The sequence below is a fragment of the Mus pahari genome, chromosome 9 (assembly GCF_900095145.1).
Source record: "Mus pahari chromosome 9, PAHARI_EIJ_v1.1, whole genome shotgun sequence".
NCBI classification, from domain to species: Eukaryota; Metazoa; Chordata; class Mammalia; order Rodentia; family Muridae; genus Mus; species Mus pahari.
The window spans coordinates 56,747,344-56,770,843 of NC_034598.1; the positions used below are offsets into that span (position 1 = coordinate 56,747,344).

General features: G+C 43.7%; 1 protein-coding gene across 17 annotated transcripts in view; it reads right to left on the minus strand.

The window, feature by feature from the left end:
• Positions 1-23,500, minus strand: part of Grip1 (glutamate receptor interacting protein 1) — a 611,271-nt gene that overhangs the window by 75,877 nt on the left and 511,894 nt on the right. For 9 of the 17 annotated variants that reach the window (XR_003844500.1, XM_021205771.2, XM_021205769.2 and 6 more), the window contains 5 exons: positions 22,377-22,532; positions 21,479-21,631; positions 11,414-11,600; positions 10,678-10,823; positions 405-485 (listed from right to left, as the gene is read on the minus strand). Coding sequence is in view for 15 of the 17 variants with exons in the window: in XM_021205771.2 (XP_021061430.1) it covers positions 405-485; positions 10,678-10,823; positions 11,414-11,600; positions 21,479-21,631; positions 22,377-22,532 (723 nt within the window). In the remaining 2 variants the exon portion in view is untranslated. The remainder of the gene's footprint in view (positions 1-404; positions 486-10,677; positions 10,824-11,413; positions 11,601-21,478; positions 21,632-22,376; positions 22,533-23,500) is intronic. The other 8 variants (XR_003844501.1, XM_029542446.1, XM_021205770.1 and 5 more) reach the window with 1 other exon arrangement.

Sequence of the window (23,500 nt, forward strand, 5' to 3'; positions counted from 1 at the left end):
TAGCCAGTGAACTTTCTGGAAAGCAAATCTTAGAGCAAATCCCCCGTCTCAATCTCCTCAGTACCGAGATTACGAATGTGTGCTTCTGTGCCTGGCTCTTTCCATGGATGCTTGGGCTTTTTAGTCAGATCAATACGCTTGCATATCGAGCACTTGACCAGCTAAGCTCTCTTCTGAGCCTTCACATCCATTTTACAGGTGGAGAGATACAACAGCAGAAAGAACCTGAAGCATCTCGCTCCCCTCACAAGGCTGTCAGGTGCTGGCTGTGCACCTGGCTCCAAAGTTTCATATGGTAACTCTGAAACTGGTGATGAAAATGTAAAACATTCACCACACCTGTAAACCTATTGGCAATAGAAATCTTTGAGCCCTATGTTTTAAGAGAAGCCTGTTGTACTTACAACTGATGGTTATTCCAAGTTCCACACTGTGCTTCTTAGGCAGTTTTACATGAAATGTTCCACTACTTGGGATGACAGACTCTGTAATTTCAAAACAGAAAAAAAAAATGTTTAGAGAAACAGAGGACAATGAATATTGAATAGGCTTCCAAATTAAAACATTTCCATCCTGGAGATGGATGGAATCACCAAGACTCAGAAAGTTCTAATTTAAACAATTCATTACAGCAGGGAGACTCCTTTAGACTCAGAAATAAACAACTCACAAGTCTTAGGAAGTCCCTAAAGCTTATAAGACTACCAAGGCCTTGTGACTTCTAAGATTATCTAAACAGTAAGAATTTCTTGGGACAGAGGAGGCTCATCAGAGCTGTTGAGCTGTATAAATGTTGTAAAGTGAGGTCCAGTGTTACAACTCACATGAGTTGCTACCATGCTAGGGTAGGCTTTTCAGTGATCAGCTGGTTTTGAGATGTCCATGCTCCTATAAGTAACACTCCTAACTCTCATGGGCAATCCCAATAAATTTATTAGTTTTTCAACTTGGACTTCCATAGATCATTGTTGGCTCTGTCACTGGTGTCCTATCTGGATCTGTAACTGTGACTTCCTGAGGCCATTAGGATCTCTACTTTAATTCCCTGGTGACCTTGATGTTGGCACCCTTGCCTAAGCTCTGTACCTTTCTAATTGAGCCCCTCAGTACCTCCACAGCTTTAACTCTCAGATACCTGCACCTTTCACACCTCTACCTCGGATCTCTAGATGGCAGTCAGTCAGAGGCTCTTCTGTCGCCAACTGTCATTTCCTGTCTGAGTACTACTTCACACGACATAAAATTCTTTGTTAGTCCCGTGGGATGAATTCAGCCACATTTCTAGACAAGCACCCCTCATCCAAGACCCCTGTAACAGTATGGAGAGCAAAGGAGACAGCAGAAGAGGAGGATTGTGGGGTAAGCAAACTAACCCCCTCTTAGTGTTTCAAGAACTTCACCAAAGCCTAGCTCATCCTCCGATAGGCGACGAAGATCTGACCAGGAAGGCTGGGATGCAGGTGTAACTACTGGACCCTCAGACACCTAGTCCCACTGCTCACTGAGCGTGTAACACATTTTGCACAGCTGAACAGCAGAGGCAGAAGTTAGGACCAGGTTCATGGAAGAAAGTTAAGAGCCCTCCTTTTCTCATCCTGCCTTAAATTGTTCTTGGCCTTTTGTCCTGTCCCTTGAGATGTTTAAGCAGTAAACTTTTTACAAGCCCAGAATCCGATCTTCCAATTTGGAAGGTTCACCGCAGAGTGTTAAACCAGAGAACACAATAAAAACTTGATTTCCCTCAGCCCCTCCAGGCTGCTAGAGAGTCACCTGTTAAAAAAAAAAAAAAGACCCCCAAATTGCCCATCCGTTTCAGTGGCACGACACAGTCTTTCCTCCTAGCCTGCCCCTCCTCCTCAGAGGGATGAGCTAATCTGCTGACGTCCACAGTTTCTCTTGGTCTTCAAACATCTCTCCAGGACCAGGCCAGAGTCACAGAGTGACTTAAGGTATTTGCCTTCGGTTCTTCTCAATGAAGACGTGGAAGTTCCAGGAAGTGAACCTACATACATTTGCTTATTTATCCATTAAGACTTTGTATGTTTGCCATTTTCTGATGTTACAGTAAAGAATCAAATCTGCCTCTAGGTAGAGATAGCCCCTCACCCCCTACTTATGGGTTGATTCCCTCTCTCAGGTCAAAGACCTATCTAGGGGGCCACCCCTAGGAAGGTGGATTCAAGCAAAGATAAAATAATATACTCTGCCTTCCCAGAATTCCTGCTCCCTTGTACAACCCTTGTGAGCCAAGCTGGAGTTTAGATTGGTCTGCCTTCATTTCTGTGATAATATGAAGGCCTAACTATTCACCTTTCTTCCCTTTTCCTCTTGTGTGTGAGCCAGAGCCCATGCCTTTCTACTGCTTTATGATTTAGGTTTTCTTACTCTTTTTCTAAAAGGCCTTTTTAAAAACCATGTGACTACTGCCACTGGGCGGCAAATGTCCACGTCAGCGTATCTTCTCCATCAATGTCTACATCAATGTACCCTCTCTGTTCTCCCCCCTACCATTCTTGGAGCTGCAAGATATCTAGCTTCTTGCTCTGAGGTTTTTATTTTAAACGCTAATCAATTGTGTTTGCCCTTCCCTTTTATCATATTTAGAAGACCAAGAACCCCAGGAGGGGACCTTCTTTCCCCAGGACCAGATGCTAACTCTGATATGATGCCCTGAGATTCCGGGTGACATTTCTTTCCTAGTTTTGAATCCTTCAATCAGCCTGAGATATGCGCCACTGCTGTTCTCCTAGACAGACACCATCTCAAACAAAACTTGAGTCAGACAATTATTCCAGTCAAGCAATAGACTTCAAAAAGACCTGTTAATTTTGATACACCGAGGCAGAAAGAAGAATAAAATGGGTAATAATTTTGGTGTGTTACTTTCTGATGACAGATCTGTCTTCATGTATCATAATGATTTCCCCAATATTTCTCTTTTCCCCACCTCCTCTCCATTCCTTCACCAGGCCCTGATCATTCACCATTCTCAAAACAGAAGATACCTTCTCTCCATCCCCTAAGAAACCATTTAAGAATCTGGAGTTAAGAAGAGAAGCGGGAGTGGCGGGTTTAGAAGGGGATGCGTTTGAGCCACTTGCATCAAAACTGGTCTGTGGAAAGAAACAAGAACTAAAACCAGTGTGCAAACAGAGCAAGCGGGGGCTTGGAGAGTGACAAGCTTAGGCACTTCAGACTGGAGCCCCTCTGGACTGCAAAAGGCCATGCTTCCAGATGCAGCAACTGAAAGATAAAAATGCCACAGGGAAGATGGTATGGGGGCAACAGAAATCTGCCATCCGACTGCTCACAGGCATAGCCAAAATACTCGCTTTAATTGCTTCGATAAAGCCAACAAGTATGCCATAGGAGAGCATGGAGCATCATTATTTGAGGGCCCGCCTCCTATAAGTGTGGTTGCTTTCAATCCTCCATTTTAAGAAGACTTCTCCAAGAAAACAGAGAGGAGACGCATAATGCGTGTTTATATTTCTGCCTCTGTGTCTGCACGGAATCCCCACAAAGGACATCTAGAATCACAGACTGAGAGTAGTTGCTACTGAACCTGCTGGTTTTGTAACACTTTTAACTTTTTACATTTATTTATTGGCATGGTGCTGCCCTCTACTGTGTGTGTGTGTGTGTGTGTGTGTGTGTGTGTGTGTGTGTGTAACAGAGGCATGGTACATGTGTGAAAGGCAGAAGACAACCTGTGAGAGTTGGTTCTCCCCTTCCATCATGGAGGCCCTGGATATTGACGTCAGCGTTGGCAGCAAGCACCTTTATCCACTGAACCATCTGGCTTGCTTGCTTTTATACAATTTTAATGCAGGGAAATTTGACCATGATTAACACCACTAATGACATTAGAGGAGATATTATACCTTCCCGGAAAACAGTAATGGATCATTTTTGACTGCACGTGATTTGAGGAAATCGCAACGGCAAATGGGTATCAGCTCATAAATCTCCTTGATCAAGCTGTAGTTTCTTTTTCATCTTTACATGCCAGCGTGATATATTTCATAGCTGGTATTTCCCCCTATATAATTATTTGGTTGTTAAAGCAAAGGCATATTTAATTTGGAGTTCATAAACAAATATTGTTAATGAGGAGAAGATTCCATTATTTGGACAAACAACAGGTTTAGCGTCAGTGGATACAATTCTGCGAACAAATGATGTTTATTTTTGTAAGACCCTTGTGATTACTTTGCACTTCCCTGGTTTTGCTCCATCTTTGTTAAAACTGTAATTAAAAACGCATCTGGGTAAAGGGTTTCCTTCTTGCCCATTGGTCTGCTTTTCTGCCTGAAGCATTCGCTGTGGGCAGAGGAAGATAACCACCACCCCCCGTAATTTATCATCTTGGGAACCCCTGTGAGGAATGTAAATGCTCAACTCCCCCCGCCCCTCCCACCGGGCTCCTGTGGATGGTGAACAGCTCTCCACAGGCCTGAGTACTGAGTACTGAGTACTGAGTACTGAGACTCCTTCCCAGAGCCAATTACCGGCAGAGTAGGAGTGGGAATGTTAAGGTCTTGTGGTAGCCACCATGTAGATCATCATTTAAAAGAGTTGAATGTGAGAAAATGGGAGATGGGTTCTAACTTCGTAAAATCCCGTGTGTGGGAAAGGATTCCAATAAAAGAACGTGACTGGCTTAAAGTTCAGTTTGGCAGAACGACAGCCTCGACCATCTTCAGCTTCAAATGCCTTTCTGTTAAACCAACCAAGGCGTTGTTTGCATAGCAGTGCTTGTTTGAAGAGACAGATTTAGGCAAGAGCCCAAATCCCACCCATCCATCCATCATTTAAAATATTTATTAAATAGAGATAGCTGATCACTGAGAGCCAAGGGCTGGAACATTCATCATGGCGTATAAAATATTCTGACGCAGAACTCTGGATAGGCCTGGCTTACATCCAGGCAATGAGGCACAAATTCCGAAGGCCAGGTCAGGCCCGAGATAGCCTGCATCCACACGTTCCCTAGCTGGGTCCCAAGTTCTTACATGAAGAAATGGCATTTTTTTTTTTTTCTGATTCTAAAAGTTTTCAGTATAATCATCCCTGTATATCAGGAATGATTACCTGAAGTGCTTACCTGAAGGTTTGAACGCTGTACCTGTATCCATCAGGAGAATAGTAGTATCAATTAGTGATGTCTGCCATGAACAAAGGCAGACAGGACAACAGATAGGAAAACTTTTTTTTTTTTTCTTTCTGAGCCTAGTGTAGATGACCTAGAATATCGATTTGTGTGACCTTTATTAAAGCAAGTTGGGTACTGAATAAAGTATGCCTAATAGATACAGTTCCTACTTTCTGGGAGCTCAGAGTTAAGATATTAAAGTATTAAATCAACAAATATTAAAAAAATATATGTATGCATATTAAGGATTCATGAGACACTAAACAAATTTCTGTGATATACAAAATAAAATGGATTTATAATGCGAGCAAATATTTAGATTCTGTGATAGTGTTTACAAAGATGGCCAAACTGTGCTGGCCATCACTCTGCTGAGGTGCAGTGTGCAGTTGTTGCTGAGTGCCCTGTGGTGCTCAACACAACCTTCTCCCTGCATCTCAGGGGCAGGAAGCCTGCTCTAAGGGTTTCTCTGTGGCCATCTCTAATACCTCTTCTACTAATTTTACGTAGCAAAAATTTTAACCCAAGAGGCAGTTAAGCAATAGAGGGGAAGTGGGCCTTAAGTCCAGAGATTAGGAGTCTGCCATTCTCTTTACTAGGACCTGGAGTTTCCCTACCAGAACCTCAGTTTTCCCTTTCACACATAAAATGAAGATAAAGGATGGTAATAATTCACTTATTACTCATTTCTTATCGCAATTGTTAAGCATATTCTGGGGCCACTGGACTGCCCTCTTGTTTGGTGACCAAACCTTCTCTGCCAACTGATTCTTACAAGGGCTTCCCACCCAAGTCCTGCTTGGACACAGGAATCAGAAGGTATACACTTTAGAAAAGACGGGCCGCTCTATACATGAGAAAAGGCAGACTGTAGGAGAAAGGATCCCCAAGAGAGCAGGAGCCCCAGGGAGAGTGGATTCAAAACCAATTCTGACTGGAACAGAAATTCATAACCAAGTCTCCTCATGGAGCCTCATGTCTTTCATTAATTCCTTCCTTCACTAATTCACGAAGAACAGACTGAGGCCTTTTTGTGTTCTAAGCACCGTTTGCTTACTAGACATGCATTTGTAACCTAAAACCACAAAATCCTTGATGTCATTGATTTTTCTACCGGAGAATAAACATCAATACAAAATAATACCAGAATCCTGGATTAGGAAGAATCATAAACATAGGCATGAGGAGAGAGAAGGCTTTTATGAGCCTACATGGCTTAAGCAAGAACCCAGGCACGTAAGGGCACTGGGCGTGGTTGCTGCAAAGATGTGCTGTGGACTGTGACTGGCAGTTGGGGTACCGCATGGCTCCCTTCCTAAAAGCTTTCTCGAACTTCTTTCCCTGTTATCAGATCTCTCCATGGGAATCTCACCCCTTGCCCCATCCTGAATTACTTCAGCAGCTCCACTGCCTGGAATTCTGCCTGCCCATCTCTGAAATTCTGATCTCTAATGTCATTTGTCTTGGCCTCAGATTCCTAACCATCACCTCTCTTCTGTGCTTTCTCTGACTAGACACCCACTTCTTGTAAATCCCACTCCTCTCATTCCATCTGGCCAGTCCGTTACTGATTCCCACCATACACCAGCTTAGATTATTCTTTGAACACAGGCTGCCATAGTTAGGAGTGTGACCTTGGGAGTCGGCCCGTTTGTGTTAACATGCCAGCTCTAGCACTGACTCTGAGACCCAGATTTCTAGCGACATAACAATAGTTACCTCTGCCAGTGCCATAACGCTGATTAAACGATCTATGACTCACAGGGCTTAGCTATGCAACAGGCCAGAACGTAGGCACTCGCACATGGTGACGGTCTCTATACCAGCTTCACAGCTCATCATCTAATCTCCTAGCATCAACCTGACCCTCCTTGACTGAAGCCCTTCTGCTGAGCTTTCTCTGCAAGTCTCAAACTTTGGCTCCATCTGATAATTCATTTCTCTGCTTTTATTCTTTGGTAGCCGATACTCCGTAAAACCAACGAAGACAAGGGTAGAGTTGGCTCAGTGGTTAAGAGCACTTGCTGTTCTTGCAAAGGACTCAGGTTTGATTCCTAGCACCCACATGGAGGCTCACTGCCTCCTCAGGTACTAGACACACATGTGCTATACAGACATACATGCAGGGAAAATACCCATACACACAAATAAAGTATCTAACAAAACATAACAAAATCAAAATGCACCAACCAATAAAAGAACAACAGAACCCTATTTTACCATGAGAATTGAGAGCAATAAACAGACAGTGTAGACTGGGCCTTGGTGGTTTGAATATGCTTGGCCCAGGGAGTAGTACTATTAAAAGGTGTGGCCTTGTTGGAGGAAGTGTGTCACTGTGGGAGTGGGCTGTGAGACCCTCCCCTTAGCTGCCTGGAAGTGAGTCTTCTCTTGGTTCCCTTAGGAACAAAATGTAGAACTCAAAGCTCTAGTGCCATGTCTGCCTGGATGCTGCCATGCTTCCCACCTTTATGATAATGGACTGAACCTCTGAGCCTTTAAGCCAGCCCCAAGTAAATGTTGCCCTTTATAAGAGTTGCCTTGGTCATGGCATTTCCTCACAGCAATGGAAACCGTAACTACGACAGTGACTTTAACAATTAGTGACCCACTGGCCATTTCTTGGCCCTTCTCTATATCCAGATACCCTCCTCATTCCCCCATCCCGGGATCCAAGAGGAAATTCCAACACTTCTCTAGGTACTTCTCCCACATTCTGATAGCCACACAACCCTGCAAGTCCCTCCTCTTTCAGCCATCGTTCTCTCCTCTGATTGGCTGTGAGCTTCTCCAGGAAATACACTGGTCCTTCCTATTTTCTCTTCCCATGATTTGAACACAGCAGCACCTAGTGCATTAATTGTGCCCCGTGGTTTTCTTCTGGATGAAGACACACATAGGCTGGTATATTCCCTCTCATGTCATCAGTGGACCTGGTACCAATATCTAAAATAGAACTCTTACTGCTGTCTCCAGATGACCCTCTTCCAGGTTATTCTTGTAACCATCACTCTCTGCCTCTCATCTATTCATCCTCATGCCTCATGAGCCATTACATGACGAAGACACAGGCAAGTTTTGAATTTTACCTTGTCACCGTCTCTAGCCATCTGTTCAGTTACCACAGTCTCCAAATTGTTTCTTCTGTCTCTTCTGTCTGCCTTCCATATTTTAGAAGGCTTTTCCCGAACGTAACTCAGATTATCTCGTTCTCCTGCCAAAATGCCCCCTGGCTTCAGTACACTTGCCAGACACTGACATTTTCAAGCCCTTCCTCAAAACACAAACTCAACCCCTGCTCTTACTCTCTTCCCTATGTACCCCAGCAGCCACGCGCACTGCAAAGCTCATTCCTCTGCCTCAGCTTCTTCACGCTCATCGCTCCCTCTATGTGGAAGGCTGTTCTTCCAGGCCCTTGCCTCGCTTATACCTTCTCCCCACATTAATCTCTGCTTGAATGTCACTTCCTGAGAGACACAGCCTACAAAACAGCTCCCCTCTAGTCATCCCATGACTCTCTTCTTTACTTTATTTTCCTCAGAGAACTTACAGACACAAACTCATGCTAATAGCTTTTGAAATTAAATTTCTGTTTCTCTTAAAGGTTATATGATGATAGAAATGCTTTTCTTTCCTGTCTGCTATTTCATTTACATTGAGCAAGAGAGTCACAACGTCAAGTATTTGGTAGCATGTGATCCCTGTTTCTAAAGGGCATGCCTCTTCTGATTGGTAAAAGATCCTGGATATGTAGTGGTCACACTTGGCTGTGTGAAGACCAACCAACCTATCAACCAACCAACGTCCCTCCCTCCCTCTCTCCCTCCCTCCCTCCCTCCCTCCCTGTCTTTCTTCAGTGGCTCTGGGTATCAAGTCCAGGGCCATGGTGCAGTCTGGGCGAGCTTTGTACCACTGAGCTGCCTTCCCAGCAGATTCCTTTCTTAAGTGGGAATTTGCATCAAATTCTAAACTCTGTTCACTACTGTCTGGGAACCTTTCCAAGACCAAAAGTCCATTAGATTCCTCCTCTGAGACTAAGACATCCTTAGCCTAAGATCCAAGAATCTTCCTGGAAGGTGGGGTACCAGAGAGAATTAATGATAGAGGTGGGGAGAAAGAAAAATTACCCTGTGTTCTTTGTCGTATGTAGAACTTAGATTTAAGTCTATTTATCAAGTATCTATCATCTATCTATCTATCTATTTCTATCATCCATCTGTAACCATCATCTGTCTATCAAACTACTATCTATCTATCTATCTATCTATCTATCTATCTATCTATCTATCATCTGTCTGTCTGTTTGCCTATCTATCTATCTATCTATCTATCGATCGATCGATCTATCTATCAATCTATCATCTGTCTGTCTGTTTGCCTGTCTACCTAATGACATGGAAACAGAGGAGTATATTTGGGAGGGGGGGTAAGACGGGATAGCAAGAAATAGGAAGGGTAGTAGGGAGTGATTATGAGCAAAGTTCATGCATGGAATAAGATGAAATAAGAAACCCATTATTTTTTATACCAATACCCCACAAAGAGCAAAATAGTAAAGTAGAATAGTAGAATACCACAGGGTTACTTTAGCCAATATCTGTACCCCCTTCCCTGCCTCTGACACCTAAGTTTTTGCTTAGTATTTTTTACCCATGGGTTTTTTTTTTTTTTTTTTTTTTTTTTTTTTTTTTTTTTTTTTTTTTTTTTTTTNTTTTTTTTTTTGTGGTTTTTCGAGACAGGGTTTCTCTGTATAGCCCTGGCTGTCCTGGAATTCACTTTGTAGACCAGGCTGGCCTTGAACTCAGAGATCCGCCTGCCTCTGCCTCCTGAGTCCTGGGATTAAAGGCGTGCGCCAACACGCCCAGCTTACCCATGGGTTCTTACACACTCATCTTGGTTATTAGTCATATGGCCTTCCTTATCTTCCCGGTCTGTATTGATTAGAATCCTCTTGACCCTAGAGAAATAGCCTTGGAGTCCTCCTTGTCATTCCTCATGAGAGGCAGGTGTAATTCTATTTAATCCCAAAGACCAAGCATTCACCTACTGGACTCATCCATTCACCTACTGGACTTGTACCCATCCACCTACTGGACTTTTATCCATTCACCTCATGAGTTTTCACTCCCCCTGCATGACTCTCACATGTTCTCTGCATCAGGAAGTCACACAGGGTGTTCTTATTTCTGGGACTAAAGAATCTAGTTTGTCCAGCACAAAGCTGCAAAGTCAGAAAGAATAAAGGTGATGTGAACGTGGATATCACTTGTTAGATTTGTCGCATTAATTTTCACTTGTTCCTGTGTGGACACTTTAATGAATAATACAAACAGTTCAAATTGACACCATAAACATCTTAAGCAAAACGTTCAGACTTTCTGGCCATATATATATGTGTGTGTATACATGTCTATATACATATACACATACAAAGCTGATGTGTCTTTCTGCCCCATAGTTAATATGACTGCCACATGTCACCATCTTTTGACTCTATCACCAACTCGAGGCTCAGATTTTACCTGCAACATCAAACTCGATTTCCAGTGTGACTTTGCTCGTGATGGAAGAGTCTCGCAGGAGCTGATTGGCTTCCTCGAAGGTGCTGTCTTCCGTTGGGATTCCATTAATGGCCATGACTCTGTCTCCAATCTGTAGCACACCACATCTAGTTCAGAACCACATGTGAGAGGCAGGAGTTAGAGGAGATGATCGTGGGGTTGGACTGGCCACCCTGCTTCATTTAATCTTTGCAAAATAGCACAACCATTTGATCTCGTTGAGCTGATGCTATTGGCAAGCATGTTAGGTCAACTGCAATGCCCTGCATTCTTGAATCCCATCGTTAAAATTGTGGGCAAGGGGGTTCTTAAGTATCTCAGAGAATTAATTAATAATTTATAACTACAATAGTTTGATAATCTGACCAGAATGAGCAGATAGTAAAGATAAATGTACATTCCTGCAATGCAGAGATATAACTTCAGCTGAACTTATGCCATTTTTTGGAATAGATTTGTCTCCTTTATAATTAATACAGCCCCTAGTTTTCCAATGGACAAAATCTGCTAAATAAAATCACCCGGGCTCATAATTCTTCTGAAACCTGATCAAGAAAATAAAATTTTATCATCAGAATGGAGAATTCATTACATTTTGCCTTTCCTGCACTGAGCCCTGTTCCATAATTTATTAGTTATTCACAAAGAGCTGGTGTCAGAAACTCAGGGCAGAAAAGCTTCCGGGAAGGGGACTCACCTCTCTGCTGGGCTGTCAGCTTCAATATAGGAAATCAGAGGCGGGGAGGAGAGCGTCTCTGTGGCAAACACGCTGCCCTGCAGCTGGATTCCGAAGCCCGTGACAGGATCAGCCGTCAGCACAACCTCTGTGGTTTCAGTGTGAACGACCTGGCCAGCCAATCCCACAGTGCTGGAGGCTAAAGACACTAGAGGGACAAACAAGAAGAAAGTGGTCGTAGGTTCAAGCAGGTACTGGCATTTCTAAACTAGAATACGTCTAAACCAAAGCTCATCTGCAATGGAGGGAGCTTAAATGCTGGTCTAACAGCGAAAGAGTTGGGTTCCAGCTGAACAGGGTCAATCAATGTATTTCCCAGCTTGTTATGCTGGAGTCAGGACCAGGGTTGCCATCCCATGCCCCAGAGACTGGGAAGAGACTGAAAAGAAGATAGTCTCGGGGTCAGGCTGGACAAATGAGCTTTAATCGAGGAAGACCTTGGGGCAGGTCTTTCCATCTCTGTTTCTGCAAGGGGAACCGGGACGGTGGGTCCGAGTTTCCCCACTTCAACCACAAATGATTGTGAACAAGGCAACCTTCTGTTTGGAAGAAACAATCTCTGTGACCCCAGGAATGCTGCTGCTGCTGCTGCTGTGCTGGTCCCCAGTCTTTTTCCAGTACTGAGTGGGCACAGTGAGTCATTCAAATTTCGTACAGTCCTCTCGTCCCCAAGTTTCTTTCTCTATGTTTTGTTCTGGCTTAGTCTCCACTCACCTGTTACCTCCCATTTAATTCATTTTTCTGGTACTCATGGAAGTCTCGAGCCAGATCCCCGCCCCCCCCCTTTCTCTCTCTCTCTCTCTCTCTCTCTCTCTCTTATTTTCATCCCCAGAGTTGATCTTGTACGGACCACTCCATTTCTTGGCTCTGCCCACAAGGTTTGGCCTTTGTGTTTGAACATGCTATCTGTATGCAAGGGCTCTGTGCTTTTGGGTTCCCAAGCCAGAGGAGGAATGGTAGGACATTGCCCACACCCTGGACATCCTTCTGAGGGCATGGCAGGAGTAGGGCCTCTCCCTACCAGGTTTGGGCCTGCTAAACTCCGTAGAGACAAAGGTTACATCCTGATCAAGCCAGTTGGTCTTCTGCTTCCCTGCCAGAGAACTGGCCTTCTATTTCCATCATTTCTCTCCACTCTGTACTTGGAAGCCTGGGGACCACGTCAGTGAAGCATCTGTGACCATCGGAGATTCTTAACTACTGCACGACCCCCTAGGCTCTGCACTCTTTGGTAACGCCTAGTCAACGCCCCTTCTGTTACTGAATTGTTGAAACTTGCCAGAAAAGGAGTCAGCTCTAAGTTCTTATTATATTCTGCTGGGCCCTAGAATCTTTCCAATTTAGTTCCTTAAGGGTCTGTTTCAAATGCCTCCAGCCTCTTAAGGGTCAAATGGCATTTCCTGTGAGAATGAAAGGATTCAAGCATTTAATGAGCGTTTCGTAGATAAAATCCCTCCCAACCTCTCGATTTGTTCCATCAACTATCCTCTCTTTTCCTCTCACTTTCTTTTCCCATTCCAAAGATAAATCTTCCTTATACTGCTTATTTTGAGTCTTTAGTCTCATGTAGTCAGGACTTACTGTCACTGTAGCTGAGGATAACCTTGAACTCCTGACCTTCCTAGGAACTCCCGCCACCCATACTATCATAACCCTTTTCGATTTAATCCACTTTCTAGCCCTTCTGGGATCCTACACCACTGAGAACATCTCCCTTGTTTCTTTTTCTAAACTCTCCCGCCCACTCTCCTAGCTTCTCTGACCTTGCTCTGTAGAATTGTGCTGAATCCGACTCTGCTTCCAATTTGTCTTCTTTTACTCTTTGCTAAAACTGCTCTCGCTGATGCCTTTCTGATTGAAAAAAAAAAATCAATGGCTTCATTCCCTCCAACTCTACGCAGAGACTAGCTTTGGGAACATTGCAAATTGTTCCTTAGGAGTTGATGAAGATTTGATATTAATTTCTTACTGTATCAGCCCCTGGCTGTACCTTCTCCACCTCCTGGTACATATAGATCTTCACCTCCATTCTGTGTTCAGTTCTCAGATTCTTGCCCTCACCTGCCCATATGACTTCTGTAGCGCCCTCTCTCCGTGTTTCTGTCTGTATCTCTGTATCTTTGTCTGTCTCTGTCGCACTTTCTGTGTCTGTTTCTGTCTGTCTCTGTCTGTCCCTGTCTGTTTGTCTCTATCTCTGTCTATGTCTGTCTCTCTTTCCTGACTCATTTTAGCGATGAATTTTCTCACCACAGAGAATTCATCTACAGACGCATCTCAAAAGACTTCAAATTATTTTCCAGATTAGGGAAGTCATCTTGACTTTCCCATTGCCTCTCTTACGTTGAAGAAAAGTCCATCCAGTTTCTCGTCTTGGTCTTGAAATCTCACCATGGCCTTTGACTGACTCCTCAATGTTTCAAATTGGTTAACTGTCCAGTAACTTCTTCCACATTTACTTCCAACCTAATTTGGACTTTTATCTCAGCCATTCTAATACACACATATCTGGGTTCTTTAATGCTCAGGAACTTCTCAAATGATGCCTTCTTTAATGAATTATGTGCCAATATCACTTGTTTTCCACTTGGAAGCCATACTTCATTTCAATGTATCCCATGGATAATCAACGGTCATTCTTCACCCAAACGCTTCTATCCTGGAGATCACTGGAACTGATAGTACTCGGGAGGATGGGGTGGACCATTTGATTAAGAGAGGTAATAAAACATCGAAGAAACAAAACCCTTTTCCTTAACAGGCCATCCTTATTCTTTACCAGCCGAGTTACCAGCTAACAGAACCATCACTGTATGAGGAAATGGAGTGGCTCTCAAATCTACTCTACATAGGTGGTACATGGCTTAAAATCCCAACATGTGACTTGGGGCTAACACACTGGTAGATACCCTTTCTTACCGGCAAGAGAAAGGTCTCTGAAGTTGACTTCCAGGGAACACAGAGATTGCTGGGGGGTAAGAAGCTTATAAGAAGAATTATTTTATTAACACATGGACAGATAACAGCATGACTAAGGCTCTGAGCAGAATTCACCTGCCAGTATCACAGGCAGACAGCCTGGCTTGCGCCTCTGGGGACTAGGTTTCCTGAAGACTTTGAAGTGGAACCCTACAACCTGGTTCTCTGATTTCCCAGCAGGAGGCGTGGAAGAGGGCAAGGATCAAGATGTGTGGCCATCTGTACCCCCTGGACATAAATCCACCTCCCCAGGGTAGAAATCTAGGCACCTGAAGGTCTGCTGGCTAGAGGCTTGAGGGCAGCGCCTACACCAGTGTCCGTAGGAGGGTCAGGGTTAGGGCAGGCATTGTGGTCTGAGCAGCATTCTGGTCTGGATGCTGAAGTTTACATTCAGGATCTAGAGAGCAGCCTTCCTTCCGGTCAGCACCCAGAGGAGAAGGGGCGGAGCACCATCTCTATGGAAGGTTACTTGAACTCGCCTTTACAGATTTCAACAGCAGTGCTCTTCTGCCCGAACCTTCCAATGGGTTCACAAAAGTACTTTCTTTCATTTGAGATTTCAGCTTGATACAGATATCTGGGACTACTCAACTAGAGCTAAAACGTATGTTTGAAGGCTGAAAAGATGGTTGAAGGACCTGTGTTCACATTCCAGCACCTATATAGGACAGTTCACAACTGTCCAGTTCTAGGGAATCTGACGACCCCTTCTGGCCTCTGCAGGTACTTGCACACTTATTCACTCAGTCATACACACATATACACATAAAATAATAAACAGTCACATCTTAAAAGATGCCTGTGTTTGAGATAGCAGCTTCTCATTACCACTAAGAAAGAACAAAGAGACCCTGATTGTGGTGGTTTGAATATGCTTGGCCAAAGAGCAGCACTGTTAGAAGGTATGGCCTTGTCAGAGTAGGTGTCGCCCTATTGGAGGAAGTGTGACACTGTGGGTGTGGGCTTTGAGACCCTCCTCCTAGGCACCTGGAAAACAGTCTTCTAGCAGCCTTCAGATGAAAATATAGAACTCTCAGCTTCTCCTGCACCATGCCTGCCTGGATGCTGCCATGCTTCCCACCTTGATGATAATGGACTGAACCTCTGAACCTGTAAGCCAGCCCCAATTAAATGTTGTCCTTATTAAGAGTTGCTTTGGTCATGGTGTCTGTTCACAGCGGTAAAACCTTAAGTAAGATACTGGTTGTGGTGGTGCAAGCCTTTAATCCTAGCCCTAGGGAGGCAGAGACAGGTAGATCTCTCTGAGTTCAAGGCTGGCCTGGTCTACAGAGGGAGTTCTAGGACAGCCAGAGAAACTCTCTTGAACAACCAAAGAGGAAGGAGGAGGAGAAGGAAAAAAGAGGAGGAGGAGGCAGCAGCGGCAACAGCTAAGCCAGGCTACACATTAATAGTCATATTTGGGCTACATTAGACTAAATGATTAATTCCTCAAAGGAAGGATCTGCTGTATCTGTTTTGACTCAGAGAAGATGGTTGGGCAAATTTTTGTTTGATGTTTGGTAATACATCCAAAGAATCATTCCAGAAAAAAAGAGAAAAAAGATCTGTAAGCTCCATCTAGAGACAGACTGAGGTGCTCTAAGCTAACTAGGCTATTTAACTTAGCTTTGAAATAATTTATGCATTATATATATTGATTTTTGTAACTATAGGAAGTTATAGTTTATAGCTCAAATACGTGATTAAATGAGACAACTTGTAATTTTTCAACTAAATCCTTGGACACACTGAGATCTGTCCTTTCAATAAAAAACTTTCATAGGCAGTTAGGTTACGCACATATGCTAAATTATTAGAACAAATCACATTTGGAAAAGGTAAATCATAGACTTAAGGAACACAGAAAGCAACCAGTATAACTTGGCATGGGTTAGCCTGCTTCATCAGTTGGTTGGCTAGCAGAGGAAAGAAAGGAGCTTTCTGTAGTTGGAGATTCTAGTATGCACTCTCTAGTATGTGGTCCAAATTCCCTCTGCTCATCTGAGTTTCCATTCACAAGGCTAGATCTGGTCACAGCCCTTTAGGTTTGCAGGATGCTTTAGCTATTTCAGTCTTTCCAAACATCAGGGAGGGTAGGGGAAGCCAAAGGTAGCCAATGGCTTTTAAACTTTTCGCTTTTGAACATTTATTTTTAATGTGCCAATTATAGAGGCTGCGAACTTTATTATCAGATAGGAAAAACATTTTAAAAAAGTTTAGAGGAAAAAAAAAAAAGCCCGAGGCTTTGTTAGGATAATGTGTTTTTGTTGTTTGAGCCTCTGTTTGAGACCTTTCTCCTCACTAAAAAGCTGCAGGGTTGAGGGCATCCTGCTGTGGACCCAACTCACTCTGAGTCACATGACCCTGTTTGGAATGGGGTGGGGTGGAGGGTGATCTGTTCCTTCTCCACAGAGAGCTGAGGGGGTGTTGGGCAGCATCTAAGCTGTCTGCTTCCTGGCTTGCGCTAGCTTACCATGAGCTGCGATTTTCTTCTGTCCTTTTCTTAAAGATGGACGAAAAGCATGGTGAAAACTATTGGGTTTCTTCATTTCCTTCCTTTCTGCTCTTTTTGCTGTCATCTTCTCTAGAAGCAAGGGATGGTGACCAAAGAAACAAAGGACATTCTGGGAACGCCTCCTGGCTGCTGCTGCTGCTGCTGCTTGCTATAATGTGTAACTGGGAACAGGTGTGCTCTCCCCATTGGCTTTGTCTGAAGAGGAGGTAAGGGCTAGATGCAGTGAGTAGTTACACTGGTAGAAGCCATAGCCTTGGTTGCTGAAGAAGGGCCAGGCCTGGTGATGGGAGGGGCCCAAAAGATTCCAGAAACAGGACTGAGTTTCCTCTGTGACATAGGTTGGAACTATTCCTGGGCTCTGTGACTCCTCTCAAAGCCTGGAGTCATGGAATTCATTATCCTCCCTGAGAAACGAACACCAGACCTTCTCACAGAATCTCTCCATGGCACGCTATTAGAGACTCTGTATTTTCCCCTTCGGCCAATGAGGGTTTTAATATTTATGTGAGAGTATTTCTTTCTTTTGTGGCAACGTCCTTACTTCATCCTGGAAATACCTGTAAGATGTTTTTGTTCTGTTTTGTAAACTATGACCTCATCAACAATACAGCAAAGAGACTTTTTATTATCTTTGTGACTTTCAAGGTGACTCTATTGATGAGTGGCCTGGCTACTATAGTAATATGTAGCTGTTAGAAAGTGGATGGTAAATGATAGTCCAGAGTGGAGACATAAATAAAGCAGGGGAAGAAATCAGGGCATATAGTGAGGGTGGTAATAGTTTTTATTTTCAGTTACTTGACATCTCTACATCTAAAATGGCAGTGTTAAGCCACAAAGCTTAATTTTCCTATTTTTCCTACCAAATTGGAATACTATAATTTTTTTCATATATTTTTAAGTGGGAATAGAAGTTCATACCATTTGGGCTCCACTGATGTGTTAAGATATAGAGCATCTGATTTCCTGAGACATGTGTATCAACATCCTGTTACATATATGTCATCGGAACCCTAGTGGCTTCTGCAGCAAACATGACTTGGAAACATCTTAACCCAGGTCGCTGTTTATCTTTCTGCTCCAGCTGGATGACCCTGGGCTGTTTCAAGACAGAACGCGTGTAGTCGGTGAGGGGAAAGGCAGGCAGGCCTCAGCCTTGTTCCCCACTCCAAAATCCAAGACGTGTAAACATCAACACGACACAGATGCATTGGCGTTCATTCATATCCACTAATGACCTTAACAACACAGCAAGCCTTACCTAACACAAACAAATGGCCAGCCTTCAGAGAAGAAATACGAACATTAATGAGTGGATTGCCATGGCTCTGTCCTGTAGAGGGAGGGGACCTGTTTGCCACTGATGAGCAGTGCACATGAAGATACCACATACAACATCTATATGCACATTCCAACTTTATGACCTGGAGGCACTGTGTGAAAAACTCGAGACATGTATGATAGTACAGTAAAACTGTTAACACACGATCCTGCTCCTTTCAAGATGGCGGTCACCCTAGGAGGCCAAACCTTACAGCCTGAATAAATGAGACCTCCCTGCTGCTCTCCAACTGGTTGTCCAGTGCCAATTATTCCCAGTTTTATCAAGGGCACAATAAGCTTATGACACTCGCTCAGGGCCCTGAGCTTGAGTGTAACGTTGGGGTGACAGACCTCCAGTTTGCTGCATATCTGCAACTGAGCTCTGCCAAGATTAGTTTGCCTTAGTTAAGAAACTAATGGAAATCTCGGTTTTATTTTTATTATTCTAAGTTCATGTTTCATTTTTCTAAGTTCAAATTATTGTTAATTTTATTTACTAAAGATAAAAAAGATATTTGAGCACATGTTTTATTTTTAATTAGTGTGTGTGTGTGTGTGTGTGTGTCCACTTGTCCCATCAGGCGCCCCCAGAGGTCAGAAGATGGCATAAAGTCCCCTGCAACTGGAGTTACAGGTGGCTTTGAGACACCTCACAAGCAGACTGGGAATAGAACATGGGTCTTCTGCAGGAGCAGGATACATCCTTAGCTCCTGACTCATCTCGACATCCCTGTCACTCTTCACATTTAAAAAGACAAACAAGTCAAAAACAACGTGTATACCATCCGGGAATCAAAGATGCTGGCCAAGCCTTGCATTGTGCTTTTCTTTGTAATGAAGGCTTCAGGTTCCCACCACCTGAAGAGACTGCTTCCGATGGTGGGTGATCGCTGTTGTGCCCAGTATAGTACTGATGGACTGATTAGTGCTGAGAGATGGTCTTGGGATAAGATTTCTCTGACACTCAAACCAAAAGAGCCGAAAGATCCAACAACCACCCCTTCTCCTCTCAGTACCCGCCTTAGCATCTCTGGGTTTGACGTTACTGAAGTAACACACACATGCTCTTCTGCTTCATCCCCATGGTAGACATAAGAATAGACCCTGTCATCTTTAGGCTTCTTTATAGGAATCACAATCCAGTCAACAAAAATATACAAGGCATGAAATACACTGTGATTGGATCTGTCTAGAAATAAGGGCATTTTCTCCCCTTATATATGATTAAGATGAAAGATGCCCAGCTTCTTTAACAGAAAAGAAAAAACAATTAGGGGCAACCTGTGTTTCTTCCCTATAGAAGCACCCAGCCATTCTTTCTTTCTATGTAAACTATACTGATGCAAACCAATGGGCCACCGCACCTTCCTTGCTTTAATTTGTCTACATATATGCTTGGCTATCTAGCCCATAAAATATTTTCAAGAATTAAAGTTTAAACCCAGACACTATTTCAGATGCCAACAAGAGCTAGCTGACAGGAGCCTGATATAGCTCCTCCTGAGAAACTCTGCCAGTGCCTGACAAATACAGAAGTGGATGCTCACGGCCATCCATTGGATGGAGCACAGGGTCCTCAATGAAGGAGCTAAAGAAAGCACCCAGGGAGCTGAAGGGGTTTGCAGCCCCATAGGAGGAACAACAATATGAACTAACTAGTACCCCCAGAGCTCCCAGGGACTAAACCACCAATCAAAGAAAACACATGGTGGGACTTATGCTCTAGCTGCATATGTAGCAGAGAATGGCCAGTCAGTCATCAATGGGAGGAGAGGCTCTTGGTCCTGTGAAGGTTCTATGTACCAGTGTAGGGGAATGCCAGGGCCAGGAAGCAGGAGTAGGTGGGTTGGGGAGAAGGGAGATGGGTGGGGGGGAGAGATAGGGGATTTTCAGAGGGGAAACTAGGAAAGGGGACAACATTTGAAATGTAAATAAAGAAAATATCTAATAAAATAAAAGTTTATAGATTTTAGGATGTTTGAACTTTCTCAATTTTGTAGTTCTTAAATGGACATACTATCAAACTGCCTTCTAAATATATATCTCTATGCCCATATTTTGGCGCAGATCTCAGCCCTCATCAGAGAAAGTATCTTTGTTTGGTAAATGGCAGCTAATACAGAAACTCACAACTGCTTAAAGTGCAGAGGAGAAGTTTCTACACATTTATGTCACCCCCTACACACACACACACACACACACACACACACACACACACACACACACACACACACCAAGGCACTCAGGGATCATCAGGGAGGAGTATTGACTGTAGGAGCAAGAGGTTGGACAACACAGCAAACCATGCTTGGACAGCCTGACAGACAGGTCCCTGTATACATGAACTCATAGTTATGATTCTGGCACTATACCCTTACAAGATCAAGCTCGTTAACCCTCCACTGAGGATGTGGGAAGGACACAGGAACCTCCACTCCTAGCTGAGGAGCTATTGGCATCTGGTGTCTGTTAGAGCAGAGGTAGTCTCATTTAAGGGTGTTGGCCCTAGAAGGCTAGGGGCATGCCCTATGCATGTATGGTCAGCATTTCACAAAGCTGGGAGAGAGGCATGGAAGAATCTCAAAGTGGTAGGAAAGGGAGGTTGGGAGGTTTGTAGGACTGAAAACTATTGTACACATGCATGGGCTTTTACAAGAATAAATGAATAGATATGAAAAGCAAGAAATATTTGCAACAGAAGGGATTCTCAGTGCAACAGCATACAGACAAGAGTAAAGAAAAGACGGGGAATGAGAATTGGAAAGGAAAGTTCAAACTTCATTCAAAAGGGGGTCAAGAAACTGAATATGAAATGTATGTGTTATGATAAACAAGTGTACAAAACTCACACTTCTCAAAAGAGGGGTGGAGTTTGTACAAAACTGCTTTAGAGGGAATAAGATATGAAGAACAGATGTTTATGACTGAAGCCACCCAAGGTAGAAAGGCATCTCAAAAGTCATTGAAGAAGAAATTAGAAAAAAAGTCACAGGCAAAGTTGTAGGCACAAAGTTGTAAGGAAAGGGTGTCTGAGCCAAATCCATCTGAAATTACATTCAGTGTAAGCATTGCCACACAGGTTTTGGGGTTCAGTCATGGCCCTTAGCCCAGAGCTGCCGGCTACAGAGCCGAGGCCAGATTACAGAACCTCTCAGGCTACTCTTCCTGGGCATCTTCTGGAGACCAGACTGTGTGGTGAGCGTTTCACTTACGTGAGCTTTTGAAGTCTTTCTTTTTCAGTCTCCTCCTCATCATGGATCCTCGCGGGCTGGTGGAGTAGAGGCTTCGAGGTAAAGTCCCCATGTTCAGGGAACTCAGACTGTACGCACTCATGGAGGTAGGAGAAGACGAGGGCACCATAGCCGCTGTAAGAGAGCAGAGACTTGGCACGGCGCCGTCCTGGATGCGGCCTGAGCCTGCCGCCCCTTGCCAACCAACAACGACCCAAAGAGACATCACATAGTCACGACTAGTTAGTATCCCAACCCAGACACAGACCAAGCCGGGGGCCAGCGCTTTAGAGTTTCAGATGACCCTCCGCATAGCCCGTGGCTGCACACAAACTATGCATTTTGCATCAGACAAAAAAATAAAAAATAAAAAAATTAAAAATTAAATCAATAAACAAAGATTAGAACAAATTTCTTCATTAAAAACTTAAGACATCAGGCACACAGTGTCATTTTTTGGGGGGGGATTATTTTCTGACACGGATGTTGTAAGTGAGTCACAAACACAGAGATCTGAGGTCACCATACTCCAAAGTTCTCAGTTGTCCCCCGAGCTGCATAGAAGCCTTTGCTTCCGAACTTTTACCCATTTTCTTCCTCTCTCGGCTCTGTGGTGCTGGGGATGCGACTCGGGGCCTCACAAATGCAAGGCCAGCCATTCAGCAACAAGCCCATGCCTTCTAACCTTTTATACTGAGGAGCGCTTCCCAGCAGAAAGGGAGACAGATACCAGAAACAACGTGGTGTTAGTACAAAGAAAGCCACGGTGACAACGGCAAGCAGGCAGCAACCCATGAAGCCAGAGATGTAGTGAGTTAGGGGAGGAGAAGGCATGAGGAGAACAGACTCAAAGGAAGGAGGAGAAAGTACGGGACATTACGAGGGCTGTTTGGAGGAAGCGCTTTCGGGAAAGTCAGGGCCGGCACTCTGCAATGGTCTGGGTGGTGCATGTTATGGTGATGGTTGGTATGAACGCCGCACTGGTTGCTGGCCCAGGCATCCCAGGGATGTTGTCTGTCGCTCCTCTGAATTTTCACTGCCCATGTGACGTGATGATGAGAAATAAGGAAGACAAGGAACCAAAACAAAACAGAAGAGAGAAAAAAAAAAACAGGAAAAAAAAAAGAAGGAAAAGTAACTGAACTGCACAAATTAAGAAAAAGAAAAAGAAAAATCGTTAACAGAAACGGAAGCTGCTTGCAAATGGGGGGTGGAGGAATCTACTTGGCTTCGCCCTTTTCTAAGCGGTCAGCAAAGGAGATGATTCACAGCAGCTGTGGAGACTTTCATCTTCCTGAGAATAATGGGTGTCTGTTTCCAGCCCATCTTTTCTCCCTTTAAGATGACTATTGAATCAATTTCTAATCTCCCCCTGCGCTTCACTGAAGACATTAAAAAACATTTTTTTTTTTTTTGGAAACTTAAAAGTCATCGTCATAAAGATCTATGACACACGATCAGTAATTATAGCTTTGCAAATCCTGGTCAGTTGGAACCCTTCGTCAGAGAAAAAGAGGAGACGGGACAGTAAATCACGCTGGCTTGTGACACGAGTCCCTCCACATGACTGACTGCCCTGCTGCTTTAATTACACCGCCATCCATCCCTCCAGTGCACTTGATGTTTCTCAACAATAAACTGTTGCGATCATCTGCCCCATCAGAACCTTTTCTCCTCCCTGACTAATAAGGAGAAAAGTCTCAATATATTTTGTGATTTTTTTTAAAAAAACTATGTACAAGAAACATTTAGTTTAAAACTGCTTTTATGTTATTATATTTCATTAATATGGCATAAAATCATAATGAGTTTAAACTTTAAAGTTTTGGTCTCCATTTTCTGTTTATATGTAAAAAAAGGAAGTATATCATGTTCCCATTTTAAATTTGCTGTTGTTAAGATTTGACTCTTTGGGGTGAGGCTGTAGCGTGATTGGCGGAGTTTTTTTGGGGTGAGGCTGTAGCGTGATTGGCGGAGTTTTTTTGGGGTGAGGCTGTAGCGTGA